Raw genomic sequence first — 18,268 nt, 5'->3', positions numbered from 1 at the left:
CCCGTCGAGCCTGTTACACAGGAACAGGAGGCCCATTCAGCCTCTCGAGCCTGTTACACAGGAACAGGAGGAGGCCCATTCAGCCCCTCGAGCCTGTTACACAGGAACAGGAGGAGGCCCATTCAGCCCCTCGAGCCTGTTACACAGGAACAGGAGGCCCATTCAGCCCCTCATAGAAACATAGAAACATAGAAAATAGGTGCAGGAGTAGGCCATTCAGCCCTTCTAGCCTGCACCGCCATTCAACGAGTTCATGGCTGAACATGAAACTTCAGTACCCACTTCCTGCTTTCACGCCATACCCCTTGATCCCCCGAGTAGTAAGGACTTCATCTAACTCCCTTTTGAATATATTTAGTGAATTGGCCTCAACTACTTCCTGTGGTAGAGAATTCCACAGGTTCACCACTCTCTGGGTGAAGAAGTTTCTCCTTATCTCGGTCCTAAATGGCTTACCCCTTATCCTTAGACTGTGACCCCTGGTTCTGGACTTCCCCAACATTGGGAACATTCTTCCTGCATCTAACCTGTCCAAACCCGTCAGAATTTTAAACGTTTCTATGAGGTCCCCTCTCACTCTTCTGAACTCCAGTGAATACAAGCCCAGTTGATCCAGTCTTTCTTGATAGGTCAGTCCCACCATCCCGGGAATCAGTCTGGTGAATCTTCGCTGCACTCCCTCAATAGCAAGTATGTCCTTCCTCAAGTTAGGAGACCAAAACTGTACACAATACTCCAGGTGTGGCCTCACCAAGGCCCTGTACAACTGTAGCAACACCTCCCTGCCCCTATACTCAAATCCCCTCGCTATGAAGGCCAACATGTCATTTGCTTTCTTAACCGCCTGCTGTACCTGCATGCCAACCTTCAATGACTGATGTACCATGACACCCAGGTCTCGTTGCATCTTCCCTTTTCCTAATCTGTCACCATTCAGATAATAGTCTGTCTCTCTGTTTTTACCACCAAAGTGGATAACCTCACATTTATCCACATTATACTTCATCTGCCACGCATTTGCCCACTCACCTAACCTATCCAAGTCACTCTGTAGCCTCATAGCATCCTCCTCGCAGCTCACACTGCCACCCAACTTAGTGTCATCCGCAAATTTGGAGATACTACATTTAATCCCCTCGTCTAAATCATTAATGTACAATGTAAACAGCTGGGGCCCCAGCACAGAACCCTGCGGTACCCCACTAGTCACTGCCTGCCATTCCGAAAAGTACCCATTTACTCCTACTCTTTGCTTCCTGTCTGACAACCAGTTCTCAATCCACGTCAGCACACTACCCCCAATCCCATGTGCTTTAACTTTGCACATTAATCTCCTGTGTGGGACCTTGTCGAAAGCCTTCTGAAAGTCCAAATATACCACATCAACTGGTACTCCTTTGTCCACTTTATTGGAAACATCCTCAAAAAATTCCAGAAGATTTGTCAAGCATGATCTCCCTTTCACAAATCCATGCTGACTTGGACCTATCATGTCACCTCTTTCCAAATGCACTGCTATGACATCCTTAATAATTGATTCCATCATTTTACCCACTACTGAGGTCAGGCTGACCGGTCTATAATTCCCTGCTTTCTCTCTCCCTCCTTTTTTAAAAAGTGGGGTTACATTGGCTACCCTCCACTCCATAGGAACTGATCCAGAGTCAATGGAATGTTGGAAAATGACTGTCAATGCATCCGCTATTTCCAAGGCCACCTCCTTAAGTACTCTGGGATGCAGTCCATCAGGCCCTGGGGATTTATCGGCCTTCAATCCCATCAATTTCCCCAACACAATTTCCCGACTAATAAGGATTTCCCTCAGTTCCTCCTCCTTAATAGACCCTCTGACCACTTTTATATCCGGAAGGTTGTTTGTGTCCTCCTTAGTGAATACTGAACCAAAGTACTTGTTCAATTGGTCTGCCATTTCTTTGTTCCCCGTTATGACTTCCCCTGATTCTGACTGCAGGGGACCTACGTTTGTCTTTACTAACCTCTTTCTCTTTACATACCTATAGAAACTTTTGCAATCCGCCTTAATGTTCCCTGCAAGCTTCTTCTCGTACTCCATTTTCCCTGCCCTAATCAAACCCTTTGTCCTCCTCTGCTGAGTTCTAAATTTCTCCCAGTCCCCAGGTTCGCTGCTATTTCTGGCCAATTTGTATGCCACTTCCTTGGCTTTAATACTATCCCTGATTTCCCTAGATAGCCACGGTTGAGCCACCTTCCCTTTTTTATTTTTACGCCAGACAGGAATGTACAATTGTTGTAATTCATCCATGCGTTCTCTAAATGTCTGCCATTGCCCATCCACAGTCAACCTCTTAAGTATCATTAGCCAATCTATCTTAGCCAATTCATGCCTCATACCTTCAAAGTTACCCTTCTTTAAGTTCTGGACCATGGTCTCTGAATTAACTGTTTCATTCTCCATCCTAATGCAGAATTCCACCATATTATGGTCACTCTTCCCCAAGGGGCCTCGCACAATGAGATTGCTAATTAATCCTCTCTCATTACACAACACCCAGTCTAAGATGGCCTCCCCCCTAGTTGGTTCCTCGACATATTGGTCTAGAAAACCATCCCTTATGCATTCCAGGAAATCCTCCTCCACCGTATTGCTTCCAGTTTGGCTAGCCCAATCTATGTGCATATTAAAGTCACCCATTATAACTGCTGCACCTTTATTGCATGCACTCCTAATTTCCTGTTTGATGCCCTCCCCAACATCACTACTACTGTTTGGAGGTCTGTACACAACTCCCACTAACGATTTTTGCCCTTTGGTGTTCTGCAGCTCTACCCATATAGATTCCACATCATCCAAGCTAATGTCTTTCCTAACTATTGCATTAATCTCCTCTTTAACCAGCAATGCTACCCCACCTCCTTTTCCTTTTATTCTATCCTTCCTGAATGTTGAATACCCCTGGATGTTGAGTTCCCAGCCCTGATCATCCTGGAGCCACGTCTCCGTAATCCCAATCACATCATATTTGTTAACATCTATTTGCACAATTAATTCATCCACCTTATTGCGGATACTCCTTGCATTAAGACACAAAGCCTTCAGGCTTGTTTTTTTAACACCCTTTGTCCTTTTAGAATTTTGCTGTACAGTGGCCCTTTTTGTTCTTTGCCTTGGGTTTCTCTGCCCTCCACTTTTCCTCATCTCCTTTCTGTCTTTTGTTTTTGCCTCCTTTTTGTCTCCCTCTGTCTCCCTGTATCGGTTCCCATCCCCCTGCCATATTAGTTTAACTCCTCCCCAACAGCACTAGCAAACACTCCCCCTAGGACATTGGTTCCGGACCTGCCCAGGTGCAGACCGTCCGGTTTGTACTGGTCCCACCTCCCCCAGAACCGGTTCCAATGCCCCAAGAATTTGAATCCCTCCCTGCTGCACCACTGCTCAAGCCACGTATTCATCTGCGCTATCCTGCGATTCCTACTCTGACTAGCACGTGGCACTGGTAGCAATCCCGAGATTACTACTTTTGAGGTCCTACTTTTTAATTTAGCTCCTAGCTCCTTAAATTCTTTTCGTAGGACCTCATCCCTTTTTTTACCTATGTCGTTGGTACCAATGTGCACCACGACAACTGGCTGTTCTCCCTCCCATTTCAGAATGCCCTGCACCCGCTCCGAGACATCCTTGACCCTTGCACCAGGGAGGCAACATACCATCCTGGAGTCTCGGTTGCGTCCGCAGAAATGCCTATCTATTCCCCTCACCATCGAATCCCCTATCACTATCGCGCTCCCACTCTTTTTCCTGCCCTCCTTTGCAGCAGAGCCACCTACGGTGCCATGAACTTGGCTGCTGCTGCCCTCCCCTGATGAGTCATCCTCCCCAACAGTACCCAAAGCAGTGTATCTGTTTTGCAGGGGGATGACCACAGGGGACTCCTGCACTATCTTTCTTGCACTGCTCTTCCTGTTGGTCTTCCATTCCCTATCTGGCTGTGGACCCTTCTCCTGCGGTAAGACCAACTCACTACACGTGATACTCACGTCATTCTCAGCATCGTGGATGCTCCAGAGTGAATCCACCCTCAGCTCCAATTCCGCAACGCGGACCGTCAAGAGCTCGAGGCGGATACACTTCCCGCACACGTAGTCGTCAGGGACACCGGAAGTGTCCCCGAGTTCCCACATGGTGCAGGAGGAGCATATCACATGACCGAGCTCTCCTGCCATGTCTTAACCTTAGATACCCTTAAATTGGTAGTAACAATGTTATAGTTCACTTACTGATATAAAAAATAAAAGAAAAGCTACTCACCAATCACCAGCCAATCACTTACCCCATTGGCTGTGACGTCACTTTTTGATTACTTTCTACTTCTATTTTGCTTTCTCTCCCGCTGTAGCTGCACCAGTACGCTGGCTCTCGATCTCCCGCTGGGCCTTTTATAGGCTGCTCCCCTCTCACCCACTGCCGCTGGCTCTCGATCTCCCGCTGGGCCTTTTATAGGCTGCTCCCCTCTCACCCACTGCCGCTGGCTCTCGATCTCCCGCTGGGCTTTTGACAGGTCGCTCCCCTCTCACCCACTGCCGCTGGCTCTCGATCTCCCGCTGGGCTTTTGACAGGTCGCTCCCCTCTCACCCACTGCCGCTGGCTCTCGATCTCCCGCTGGGCCTTTATAGGTCGTTCCCCTCTCACCCACTGCCGCTGGCTCTCGATCTCCCGCTGGGCCTTTATAGGTCGCTCCCCTCTCACCCACTGCCGCTGGCTCTCGATCTCCCGCTGGGCCTTTATAGGTCGTTCCCCTCTCACCCACTGCCGCTGGCTCTCGATCTCCCGCTGGGCCTTTTATAGGTCGTTCCCCTCTCACCAACTGCTGCTGGCTCTCGATCTCCCGCTGGGCTTTTGACAGGTCGCTCCCCTCTCACCAACTGCTGCTGGCTCTCGATCTCCCGCTGGGCCTTTATAGGCTGCTCCCCTCTCACCCACTGCCGCTGGCTCTCGATCTCCCGCTGGGCCTTTTATAGGTCGTTCCCCTCTCACCCACTGCCGCTGGCTCTCGATCTCCCGCTGGGCTTTTGACAGGTCGCTCCCCTCTCACCCACTGCTGCTGGCTCTCGATCTCCCGCTGGGCCTTTATAGGCTGCTCCCCTCTCACCCACTGCCGCTGGCTCTCGATCTCCCGCTGGGCCTTTTATAGGCTGCTCTCCTCTCACCCACTGCTGCTGGCTCTCGATCTCCCGCTGGGCCTTTATAGGCTGCTCCCCTCTCACCCACTGCCGCTGGCTCTCGATCTCCCGCTGGGCCTTTTATAGGCTGCTCTCCTCTCACCCACTGCTGCTGGCTCTCGATCTCCCGCTGGGCTTTTGACAGGTCGTTCCCCTCTCACCCACTGCTGCTGGCTCTCGATCTCCCGCTGGGCCTTTATAGGTCGCTCCCCTCTCACCCACTGCCGCTGGCTCTCGATCTCCCGCTGGGCCTTTATAGGTCGCTCCCCTCTCACCCACTGCCGCTGGCTCTCGATCTCCCGCTGGGCTTTTGACAGGTCGCTCCCCTCTCACTAACTGCCGTGCGCTCTTTGTCGGTCGACGCGAGGCGGACACCATGGGCCGGAGTGGCCTCCTTCTGCCCTGTAAATTTCTATGTTTCTATTCAGCCCCTCGAGCCTGTTACACAGGAACAGGAGGAGGCCCATTCGGCCCCTCGAGTCTGTTACACAGGAACAGGAGGAGGCCCATTCAGCCCCTCGAGCCTGTTACACAGGAACAGAAGGCCCATTCAGCCCCTCGAGCCTGTTACACAGGAACAGGAGGCCCATTCAGTCCCTCGAGTGTGTTACACCCGAACAGGAGCAGGCCCATTCAGCCCCTCGAGCCTGTTACACAGGAACAGGAGGCCCATTCAGTCCCTCGAGCCTGTTACACAGGGAACAGGAGGCCCATTCAGCCCCTCGAGCCTGTTACACAGGAACAGGAGGAGGCCCATTCAGTCCCTCGAGCCTGTTACACAGGAACAGGAGGCCCATTCAGTCCCTCGAGCCTGTTACACAGGGAACAGGAGGCCCATTCAGCCCCTCGAGCCTGTTACACAGGAACAGGAGGCGGCCCATTCAGTCCCTCGAGTCTGTTACACAGGAACAGGAGGAGGCCCATTCAGTCCCTCGAGCCAGCGTCGATTGCCGTTTGCGGGACAGAGTTCCGAACGTCTCCCACCCTTTGTGTGTGGAATTGTTGGCTAACTTCACCCCTGAAAGGTCCGGCTCGAATTTCCAGTCTCTGCCCCCCTCGTCCTCGGCTCCCCAACCAGCGGAGACCGTTTCTCTCGAGCGGTAACCCCTTGAAAACTTCGTAACGATTGCCCCTTAACCTTCTAAATTCCAGGGAGCGCGCCCCCAGTTTGTGTAATCGCTGCCCGTAACCTAACCCTTGCATTCCGGATACCATGACGGCCTCTAACCCACTTTCCCGCCCGACGCCTCGATTTCCCTGAGCCCCTCCGAAAAATCTCTCGGACCCAGCCTTGAATACACTCGAGGACTGAGCCAGCACAGCTCTGTGGGGCAGAGAATTCCAGAGATACACCCCCGCTCTGAGTGAATTAATTCCTCCCCCATCTGTGTCCGAAAGGGCCGAGCCCTTAATCCTGAGACTGTGTGACCCCTGGTTCGAGACTCTCCAGCCCCCGGAGGGGTAAACGTCTCGCATCAACCCTGTGGACTGGAGGGTAGCTAATGTAACACCACTGGTTAACAAAGGAGGGAGAGAGAAAGCGGGTAATTATAGACCGGTTAGCCTGACATCAGTAGTGGGGAAAATGCTGGAATCAATTATTATGGATGTAATAGCAGTGCATTTGGAAAGCAGTGACAGGATCGGTCCAAGTCAGCATGGATTTATGAAAGGGGAAATCATGCTTGACCAATCTTCTGGAATTTTTTGAGGATGTAACCAGCAGAGTGGACAAGGGAGAACCAGTGGATGTGGTGTATTTAGACTTTCAAAAGGCTTTTGACAAGGTCCCACACAAGAGATTGGTGTGCAAAATTAAAGCACATGGTATTGGGGTAATGTACTGACGGGGATCGAGAACTGGTTGGCAGACAGGAAGCAGAGAGTCGGGATAAATGGGTCCTTTTCAGAAAGGCAGACAGTGACTAGTGGGGTGCCGCAGGGCTCAGTGCTGGGACCCCAGCTATTTACAATATACATCAATGATTTAGAAGAGGGAATTGAGTGTAATATCTCCAAGTTTGCAGATGACACTAAGCTGGGTGGCGGTGTGAGCTGTGAGGAGGATGCTAAGAGGCTGCAGGGTGACTTGGACAGGTTAGGTGAGTGGGCAAATGCATGGCAGATGCAGTATAATGTGGATAAATGTGAGGTTATCCACTTTGGGGGCAAAAACAGGAAGGCAGAATATTATCTGAATGGTGACAGATTAGGAAAAGGGGAGGTGCAACGAGACCTGGGTGTCATGGGACATCAATCATTGAAAGTTGGCCATGCAGGTACAGCAGGCGGTGAAGAAGGCAAATGGTATGTTGGCCTTCATAGTGAGAGGATTTGAGTATAGGAGCAGGGAGATCTTACTGCAGTTGTACAGGGCCTTGGTGAGACCACACCTGGAATATTGTGTTCAGTTTTGGTCTCCTAATCTGAGGAAGGACATTCTTGCTATTGAGGGAGTGCAGCGAAGGTTCACCAGACTGATTCCCGGGATGGCAGGACTGACATATGAAGAAAGACTGGATCGACTGGGCTTATATTCACTGGAGTTTAGAAGAATGAGAGGGGGACCTCATAGAAACATATAAAATTCTGACGGGACTGGACAGGTTAGATGCAGGAAGAATGTTCCCGATGTTGGGGAAGTCCAGAACCAGGGGTCACACAGTCTAAGGATAAGGGGTAAGCCATTTAGGACCGAGATGAGGAGAAACTTCTTCACCCAGAGAGTGGTGAACCTGTGGAATTCTCTACCACAGAAAGTTGTTGGGGACCAGTTCGTTGGATATATTCAGAAGGGAGTTAGATGTGGCCCTTACGGTTAAAGGGATCAGGGGGTATGGAGAGAAGGCAGGAGTGGGGTACTGAGGGAATGATCAGCCATGATCATATTGAATGGTGGTGCAGGCTCGAAGGGCCCAATGGCCTGCTCCTGCTCCTATTTTCTGTGTTTCTAGCTTTGTATCGTCAGTAAACTTGTCTACGTTACACTCGGTCCTTTCACTTAAGTCTATATATAGGTTGTAAATAGCTGGGGCCCCATCACTGATCCCTGCGGCACCCCACTACTTACAGCCTGCCCATCGAAAATGACCCATTTATTCCGACCCTCTGTTTTCCGTCCATTAACCGGTTCTCAATCCATGCTTGTCCATTACCTCCAATCCCCTGAGCCCCAATGAGAGGTGATCTTATGGAAACGTATCAGATTATGAGGGGGGGGCTCGACAAGGTGGATGCAGAGAGGATGTTCCCACTGATGGGGGAGACTAGAACTAGGGGGCATGGTCTTAGAATAAGGGGCCGCCCATTTAAAACTGAGATGAGGAGGAATTCCTTCTCTCGGAGGGTTGTAAATCTGTGGAACTCGCTGTCTCAGAGAGCTGTGGAAGCCGGGACATTGAATATATTTAAGACAGAGATAGACAGTTTCTTAACCGATAAGGGGGCGGGCAGGGAAGTGGAGCTGGGTCCATGATCGGATCAGGCCACGATCGTATTAAATGGCGGGGCAGGGCTCGAGGGGCCGAATGGCCGGCTCCTGATCCTATTTCTGATGTTCTTGATTATAAACCTTTAATGTCATTATAGAAACACAGAAAATAGGTGCAGGAGCAGGCCATTGGGCCCTTCGAGCCTGCCCCACCATTCAATATGATCATGGCTGACCATTCCCTCAGTACCCCACTCCTGCCTTCTCTCCATACCCCTGATCCCTTTAGCCGTAAGGGCCACATCTAACTCCCTTTTGAATATATCCAACGAACTGGCCCCCAACAACTTTCTGTGGTAGAGAATTCCACAGGTTCACAATTCTCTGGGTGAAGAAGTTTCTCCTCATCTCGGTCCTAAATGGCTTACCCCTTATCCTTAGACTGTGTGAGCCCCTGGTTCTGGACTTCCCCAACATCGGGAACATTCTTCCTGCATCTAACCTGTCCAGTCCCGTCAGAATTTTATATGTTTCTATGAGATCCCCTTTCATTCTTCTAAACTCCAGTGAATATAAGCCCAGTTGATCCAGTCTTTCTTCATATGTCAGTCCTGCCATCCCGGGAATCAGTCTGGTGAACCTTCGCTGCACTCCCTCAATAGCAAGAATGTCCTTCCTCAGATTAGGAGACCAAAACTGAACACAATACTCCAGGTGTGGCCTCACCAAGGCCCTGTACAACTGCAGTAAGACCTCCCTGCTCCTATACTCAAATCCCCTCGCTATGAAGGCCAACATACCAATTGCCTTCTTCACCGCCTGCTGTACCAGCATGGCCAACCTTCAATGACTGATGTACCATGACACCCGGGTCTCGTTGCACCTCCCCTTTTCCTAATCTGTCACCATTCAGATAATATTCTGTCTTCCTGTTTTTGCCCCCAAAGTGGATAACCTCACATTTATCCACATTATACTGCATCTGCCATGCATTTGCCCCACTCACCGAACCTGCACATCAGCCACCACACGGGGCTTGACAGAGCGAAGTCTTGGTCCAGGGGCAAGGGATTAACCAGGACGACTGGAGAGCAGTTCTGCTGCACGGACCCAGTGCGCACATATCGCAGTGTGGGCTGGTCCTCGCCTCTCCTGGGCCCTCGCCTCTCCCGGGCGCCCCGAACTCACGCCTCTCCCGGGCGCCCTGAACTCGCGCCTCTCCCGGGCGCCCCGAACTCACGCCTCTCCCGGGCGCCCCGAACTCGCGCCTCTCCCGGGCGCCCCGAACTCACGCCTCTCCCGGGCGCCCCGAACTCACGCCTCTCCCGGGCGCCCCGAACTCACGCCTCTCCCGGGCGCCCCGAACTCGCGCCTCTCCCGGGCGCCCCGAACTCACGCCTCTCCCGGGCGCCCCGAACTCACGCCTCTCCCGGGCGCCCCGAACTCACGCCTCTCCCCGGCGCCCCGAACTCGCGCCTCTCCCGGCGCCCCGAACTCACCCGGGCGCCCTGATCTCACGCCTCTCCCGGGCGCCCCGAACTCACGCCTCTCCCGGCGCCCCGAACTCACGCCTCTCCCGGGCGCCCCGAACTCACGCCTCTCCCGGGCGCCCCGAACTCACGCCTCTCCCCGGCGCCCCGAACTCGCGCCTCTCCCGGCGCCCCGAACTCACCCGGGCGCCCCGAACTCGCGCCTCTCCCGGGCGCCCCGAACTCGCGCCTCTCCCGGCGCCCCGAACTCACGCCTCTCCCGGCGCCCCGAACTCACCCGGGCGCCCTGATCTCACGCCTCTCCCGGGCGCCCCGAACTCGCGCCTCTCCCGGCGCCCCGAACTCACCCGGGCGCCCTGATCTCACGCCTCTCCCGGGCGCCCCGAACTCGCGCCTCTCCCGGGCGCCCCGAACTCACGCCTCTCCCGGGCGCCCCGAACTCACGCCTCTCCCGGGCGCCCCGAACTCACGCCTCTCCCGGGCGCCCCGAACTCACGCCTCTCCCGGGCGCCCCGAACTCACGCCTCTCCCGGGCGCCCCGAACTCACGCCTCTCCCGGGCGCCCCGAACTCACGCCTCTCCCGGGCGCCCCGAACTCACGCCTCTCCCGGGCGCCCCGAACTCTCGCCTCTCCCGGGCGCCCCGATCTCGCGCCTCTCCCGGGCGCCCCGAACTCACGCCTCTCCCGGGCGCCCTGAACTCACGCCTCTCCCGGGCGCCCCGAACTCACGCCTCTCCCGGGCGCCCCGAACTCACGCCTCTCCCGGGCGCCCTGAACTCACGCCTCTCCCGGGCGCCCCGAACTCACGCCTCTCCCGGGCGCCTGGATCTCGCGCCTCTCCCGGGCGCCCCGAACTCACGCCTCTCCCGGGCGCCCCGAACTCACGCCTCTCCCGGGCGCCCCGAACTCACGCCTCTCCCGGGCGCCCCGAACTCTCCCGGGCGCCCTGAACTCACGCCTCTCCCGGGCGCCCTGAACTCACGCCTCTCCCGGGCGCCCCGAACTCGCGCCTCTCCCGGGCGCCCCGAACTCACGCCTCTCCCGGGCGCCCCGAACTCGCGCCTCTCCCGGGCGCCCCGAACTCACGCCTCTCCCGGGCGCCCCGAACTCACCCGGGCGCCCTGAACTCACGCCTCTCCCGGGCGCCCCGAACTCACGCCTCTCCCGGGCGCCCCGAACTCACGCCTCTCCCGGGCGCCCCGAACTCGCGCCTCTCCCGGGCGCCCCGAACTCACGCCTCTCCCGGGCGCCCCGAACTCACGCCTCTCCCGGGCGCCCCGAACTCACCCGGGCGCCCCGAACTCACGCCTCTCCCGGGCGCCCTTAACTCACCCGGGCGCCCCGAACTCTCCCGGGCGCCCTGAACTCACGCCTCTCCCGGGCGCCCTGAACTCACCCGGGCGTCCCGAACTCTCCCGGGCGCCCCGAACTCACGCCTCTCCCGGGCGCCCCGAACTCTCCCGGGCGCCCCGAACTCTCCCGGGCGCCCCGAACTCACCCGGCGCCCCGAACTCACGCCTCTCCCGGGCGCCCCGAACTCACGCCTCTCCCCGGCGCCCCGAACTCACGCCTCTCCCGGGCGCCCCGAACTCACGCCTCTCCCCGGCGCCCCGAACTCACGCCTCTCCCGGGCGCCCCGAACTCACGCCTCTCCCGGGCGCCCCGAACTCACGCCTCTCCCGGGCGCCCCGAACTCACGCCTCTCCCGGGCGCCCCGAACTCACGCCTCTCCCGGGCGCCCCGAACTCACGCCTCTCCCGGGCGCCCCGAACTCACGCCTCTCCCGGGCGCCCCGAACTCACGCCTCTCCCGGGCGCCCCGAACTCACGCCTCTCCCGGGCGCCCCGAACTCGCGCCTCTCCCGGGCGCCCCGAACTCACGCCTCTCCCGGGCGCCCCGAACTCACGCCTCTCCCGGGCGCCCCGAACTCGCGCCTCTCCCGGGCGCCCCGAACTCACCCGGGCGCCCCGAACTCACGCCTCTCCCGGGCGCCCCGAACTCGCGCCTCTCCCGGGCGCCCTGATCTCACGCCTCTCCCGGGCGCCCCGAACTCTCCCGGGCGCCCCGAACTCACGCCTCTCCCGGGCGCCCCGAACTCACCCGGGCGCCCTGAACTCACGCCTCTACCGGGCGCCCCGAACTCACGCCTCTCCCGGGCGCCCCGAACTCACGCCTCTCCCGGGCGCCCCGAACTCACCCGGGCGCCCTGAACTCACGCCTCTCCCGGGCGCCCCGAACTCGCGCCTCTCCCGGGCGCCCCGAACTCACGCCTCTCCCGGGCGCCCCGAACTCACGCCTCTCCCGGGCGCCCCGAACTCACGCCTCTCCCGGGCGCCCCGAACTCACGCCTCTCCCGGGCGCCCCGAACTCACGCCTCTCCCGGGCGCCCCGAACTCACCCGGGCGCCCTGAACTCACGCCTCTCCCGGGCGCCCCGAACTCGCGCCTCTCCCGGGCGCCCCGAACTCACGCCTCTCCCGGGCGCCCCGAACTCACCCGGGCGCCCCGAACTCACGCCTCTCCCGGGCGCCCTGAACTCACCCGGGCGCCCCGAACTCTCCCGGGCGCCCCGAACTCACGCCTCTCCCGGGCGCCCCGAACTCTCCCGGGCGCCCCGAACTCACGCCTCTCCCGGGCGCCCCGAACTCACGCCTCTCCCGGGCGCCCCGAACTCACGCCTCTCCCGGGCGCCCCGAACTCACGCCTCTCCCGGGCGCCCCGAACTCACGCCTCTCCCGGGCGCCCTGAACTCACGCCTCTCCCGGGCGCCCCGAACTCACGCCTCTCCCGGGCGCCCCGAACTCACGCCTCTCCCGGGCGCCCCGAACTCACCCGGCGCCCCGAACTCACGCCTCTCCCGGGCGCCCCGAACTCACGCCTCTCCCCGGCGCCCCGAACTCACGCCTCTCCCGGGCGCCCCGAACTCACGCCTCTCCCGGGCGCCCCGAACTCACGCCTCTCCCGGGCGCCCCGAACTCACGCCTCTCCCGGGCGCCCCGAACTCACGCCTCTCCCGGGCGCCCCGAACTCACGCCTCTCCCGGGCGCCCCGAACTCACGCCTCTCCCGGGCGCCCCGAACTCACGCCTCTCCCGGGCGCCCTGAACTCACGCCTCTCCCGGGCGCCCCGAACTCACGCCTCTCCCGGGCGCCCCGAACTCACGCCTCTCCCGGGCGCCCCGAACTCTCCCGGGCGCCCTGAACTCACGCCTCTCCCGGGCGCCCCGAACTCACGCCTCTCCCGGGCGCCCCGAACTCGCGCCTCTCCCGGGCGCCCCGAACTCACGCCTCTCCCGGGCGCCCTGAACTCGCGCCTCTCCCGGGCGCCCCGAACTCTCCCGGGCGCCCCGAACTCACGCCTCTCCCGGGCGCCCTGAACTCACGCCTCTCCCGGGAGCCCGAACTCACGCCTCTCCCGGGCGCCCCGAACTCTCCCGGGCGCCCCGAACTCGCGCCTCTCCCGGGCGCCCCGAACTCGCGCCTCTCCCGGGAGCCCGGATCTCGCGCCTCTCCCGGGCGCCCTGAACTCGCGCCTCTCCCGGGCGCCCCGAACTCACGCCTCTCCCGGCGCCCCGAACTCACGCCTCTCCCGGGCGCCCTGAACTCACCCGGGCGCCCCGAACTCACGCCTCTCCCGGGCGCCCCGAACTCACGCCTCTCCCGGGCGCCCCGAACTCACGCCTCTCCCGGGCGCCCCGAACTCACGCCTCTCCCGGGCGCCCCGAACTCACGCCTCTCCCGGGCGCCCCGAACTCACGCCTCTCCCGGGCGCCCCGAACTCACGCCTCTCCCGGGCGGCGCCCCGAACTCGCGCCTCTCCCGGGCGCCCCGAACTCGCGCCTCTCCCGGGCGCCCTGAACTCACGCCTCTCCCGGGCGCCCTGAACTCACGCCTCTCCCGGGCGGCGCCCCGAACTCGCGCCTCTCCCGGGCGCCCCGAACTCACGCCTCTCCCGGGCGCCCTGAACTCACGCCTCTCCCGGGCGCCCCGAACTCACGCCTCTCCCGGGCGCCCCGAACTCACGCCTCTCCCGGGCGCCCCGAACTCTCCCGGCGCCCCGAACTCGCGCCTCTCCCGGGCGCCCCGAACTCACGCCTCTCCCGGGCGCCCCGAACTCTCCCGGGCGCCCCGAACTCACGCCTCTCCCGGGCGCCCTGAACTCACGCCTCTCCCGGCGCCCCGAACTCACGCCTCTCCCGGGCGCCCCGAACTCTCCCGGCGCCCCGAACTCACGCCTCTCCCGGGCGCCCTGATCTCACGCCTCTCCCGGGCGCCCCGAACTCTCCCGGCGCCCCGAACTCACGCCTCTCCCGGGCGCCCTGATCTCACGCCTCTCCCGGCGCCCCGAACTCACGCCTCTCCCGGGCGCCCCGATCTCGCGCCTCTCCCCGGCGCCCCGAACTCACGCCTCTCCCGGGCGCCCCGAACTCTCCCGGCGCCCCGAACTCACGCCTCTCCCGGGCGCCCCGAACTCACGCCTCTCCCGGGCGCCCCGAACTCTCCCGGCGCCCCGAACTCACGCCTCTCCCGGGCGCCCCGAACTCACGCCTCTCCCGGGCGCCCCGAACTCGCGCCTCTCCCCGGCGCCCCGAACTCACGCCTCTCCCGGGCGCCCCGAACTCACGCCTCTCCCGGGCGCCCCGAACTCACGCCTCTCCCGGGCGCCCTGAACTCGCGCCTCTCCCGGGCGCCCGGATCTCACGCCTCTCCCCGGCGCCCCGAACTCACGCCTCTCCCGGGAGCCCGGATCTCGCGCCTCTCCCGGGCGCCCGGATCTCGTCCCTCTACAATCTCTCTCTGCTCCTTTGCCCCGACTCTTCACTGTGGCACCTTCTCGAATGCTCTTTTGTTAATACCAAATATACTTCATCTCCTGTTTCCCCTTTTATCTCCCCTGCCTGTTACATCCTCAATAAACCGCCCGTTAACCAATACCGACGTTCGCAATCCTCTCGCCCCTTTAAAAAAACATATTGAAAGCTTGGAGAGAGCAGGGGGATGGGCAGGCGGGAGGGGCCGGGGAGGGGGTTGGGATCTTTCTGTGCCGTGCAGTTGTCTGAAATCGCGTTCTCTTGTCTCCCGCAGCGATGGAAGCCGCCGGGGCGAAGGTGAAGACGGAGGAGGATGGGGGAGAGTTGGCGGCCCCCGCCCCGGGGGACGCCGGGGGCGGGCTGATGGGCCGCGGGAGGCGTCGCTCGGCCGCCGTGGTGGCCGCCACGGGCAAGGCGGCCCACCGGTGCGGAGTGTGCGGCAAGGGTTTCCTGCACCCGTCCTCGGTGAAGACACACCAGCGGGTTCACACCGGGGAGAGGCCCTTCCTGTGCGCGGTGTGCGGCAAGGGTTTCAAGCACCTGTCGGAGGTGACTGTGCATGAGCGAATCCACACCGGGGAGAGGCCCTTCACCTGCTCCGTCTGCGGCAAGCGCTTTGTGAACTCCTCCAACCTGCTGACCCACCGCCGCATCCACACCGGCGAGAGGCCCTACAAGTGCCCGTCGTGCGGCAAGGACTTTACCCAGTCCGGCGAGCTGAAGAAACACCAGCGAGTGCACACCGGGGAGAGGCCCTACAAGTGCGCTGTGTGTGGCAAGGGATTCACCCGCTCGCCCCACGTCAAGAGACACCAGAGGGTCCACACCAGGCAGGTGGGACCTCCCCTCTCTGACTGACGCGTGTCTCCCCCCCGCATCTGCACCTTCCGAGAGTCTCAGTATATTACATCTACCGCACTAACCTGGTCAATCCTCTCCATTACTTCCGAGAGTCTCAGTATACTACATCTACCGCACTAACCTGGTCAATCCTCTCCATTACTTCCGAGAGTCTCAGTATATTACATCTACCGCACTACCCTCCAACCCTCTCCATTACTTCCGAGAGTCTCAGTATATTACATCTACCGCACTAACCTGGTCAATCCTCTCCATTACTTCCGAGAGTCTCAGTATACTACATCTACCGCACTACCCTCCAACCCTCTCCATTACTTCCGAGAGTCTCAGTATACTACATCTACCGCACTAACCTGGTCAATCCTCTCCATTACTTCCGAGAGTCTCAGTATACTACATCTACCGCACTAACCTGGTCAATCCTCTCCATTACTTCCGAGAGTCTCAGTATACTACATCTACCGCACTACCCTCCAACCCTCTCCATTACTTCCGAGAGTCTCAGTATATTACATCTACCGCACTAACCTGGTCAATCCTCTCCATTACTTCCGAGAGTCTCAGTATACTACATCTACCACACTAACCTGGTCAATCCTCTCCATTACTTCCGAGAGTCTCAGTATACTACATCTACCGCACTAACCTGGTCAATCCTCTCCATTACTTCCGAGAGTCTCAGTATACTACATCTACCGCACTACCCTCCAACCCTCTCCATTACTTCCGAGAGTCTCAGTATATTACATCTACCGCACTAACCTGGTCAATCCTCTCCATTACTTCCGAGAGTCTCAGTATACTACATCTACCGCACTAACCTGGTCAATCCTCTCCATTACTTCCGAGAGTCTCAGTATACTACATCTACCGCACTAACCTGGTCAATCCTCTCCATTACTTCCGAGAGTCTCAGTATACTACATCTACCGCACTACCCTCCAACCCTCTCCATTACTTCCGAGAGTCTCAGTATACTACATCTACCGCACTAACCTGGTCAATCCTCTCCATTACTTCCGAGAGTCTCAGTATACTACATCTACTGCACTACCCTCCAACCCTCTCCATTACTTCCGAGAGTCTCAGTATACTACATCTACCGCACTAACCTGGTCAATCCTCTCCATTACTTCCGAGAGTCTCGGTATACTACATCTACCGCACTCCCCTCCAACCCTCTCCCTCCGCCTTCCGAGAGTCTCAGTATACTACATCTACTGCACTCCCCTCCAACCCTCTCCATTACTTCCGAGAGTCTCAGTATACTACATCTACCGCACTAACCTGGTCAATCCTCTCCATTACTTCCGAGAGTCTCAGTATACTACATCTACCGCACTCCCCTCCAACCCTCTCCCTCCGCCTTCCGAGAGTCTCAGTATACTACATCTACCGCACTCCCCTCCAACCCTCTCCCTCCGCCTTCCGAGAGTCTCAGTATATTACATCTACCGCACTCCCCTCCAACCCTCTCCCTCCGCCTTCCAATAGTCTCAATATACTACATCTACTGCACTCCCCTCCAACCCTCTCCCTCCGCCTTCCAATAGTCTCAATATACTACATCTACTGCACTCCCCTCCAACCCTCTCCCTCCGCCTTCCAATAGTCTCAATATACTACATCTACCGCACTCCCCTCCAACCCTCTCCCTCCGCCTTCCGAGAGTCTCAGTATACTACATCTACTGCACTACCCTCCAACCCTCTCCATTACTTCCGCGAGTCTCAGTATACTACATCTACCGCACTAACCTGGTCAATCCTCTCCATTACTTCCGAGAGTCTCAGTATACTACATCTACCGCATTACCCTCCAACCCTCTCCATTACTTCCGAGAGTCTCAGTATACTACATCTACCGCACTACCCTCCAACCCTCTCCATTACTTCCGAGAGTCTCAGTATACTACATCTACTGCACTCCCCTCCAACCCTCTCCATTACTTCCGAGAGTCTCAGTATACTACATCTACCGCACTCCCCTCCAACCCTCTCCCTCCGCCTTCCGAGAGTCTCAGTATACTACATCTACTGCACTACCCTCCAACCCTCTCCATTACTTCCGAGAGTCTCAGTATACTACATCTACCGCACTAACCTGGTCAATCCTCTCCATTACTTCCGAGAGTCTCAGTATACTACATCTACCGCATTACCCTCCAATCCTCTCCATTACTTCCGAGAGTCTCAGTATACTACATCTACCGCACTACCCTCCAACCCTCTCCCTCCGCCTTCCGAGAGTCTCAGTATACTACATCTACTGCACTCCCCTCCAACCCTCTCCATTACTTTTCAGAATGGCAATCAGTAACTAGTGGGGTGCCGCAGGGATCAGTGCTGGGACCCCAGCTATTTACAATCTATATTAACGACTTGGAAGAAGGGACTGAGTGTAACGTAGACAAGTTTGCTGACGATACAAAGATGGGAGGAAAAGCAACGTGTGAGGGGGACATAAAATCTGTAAAAG

At 58.4% G+C, this 18,268-nt stretch overlaps 1 protein-coding gene across 1 annotated transcript in view; it reads left to right on the top strand.

Moving 5' to 3' along the window:
* The window catches only part of LOC139247558 (uncharacterized), a 110,925-nt gene that overhangs the window by 37,807 nt on the left and 54,850 nt on the right, over window positions 1–18,268 (top strand). The window contains exon 7 of the mRNA XM_070871668.1: window positions 15,204–15,784. Within this exon, the coding sequence (XP_070727769.1) occupies window positions 15,204–15,784 (581 nt within the window). The remainder of the gene's footprint in view (window positions 1–15,203; window positions 15,785–18,268) is intronic.

Source organism: Pristiophorus japonicus, unplaced genomic scaffold (assembly GCF_044704955.1).
Source record: "Pristiophorus japonicus isolate sPriJap1 unplaced genomic scaffold, sPriJap1.hap1 HAP1_SCAFFOLD_272, whole genome shotgun sequence".
Lineage (NCBI taxonomy): Eukaryota > Metazoa > Chordata > Chondrichthyes > Pristiophoridae > Pristiophorus > Pristiophorus japonicus.
Note: the sequence above shows the minus strand (reverse complement) of the source record. Positions and strands in the feature narration are given on the sequence as shown.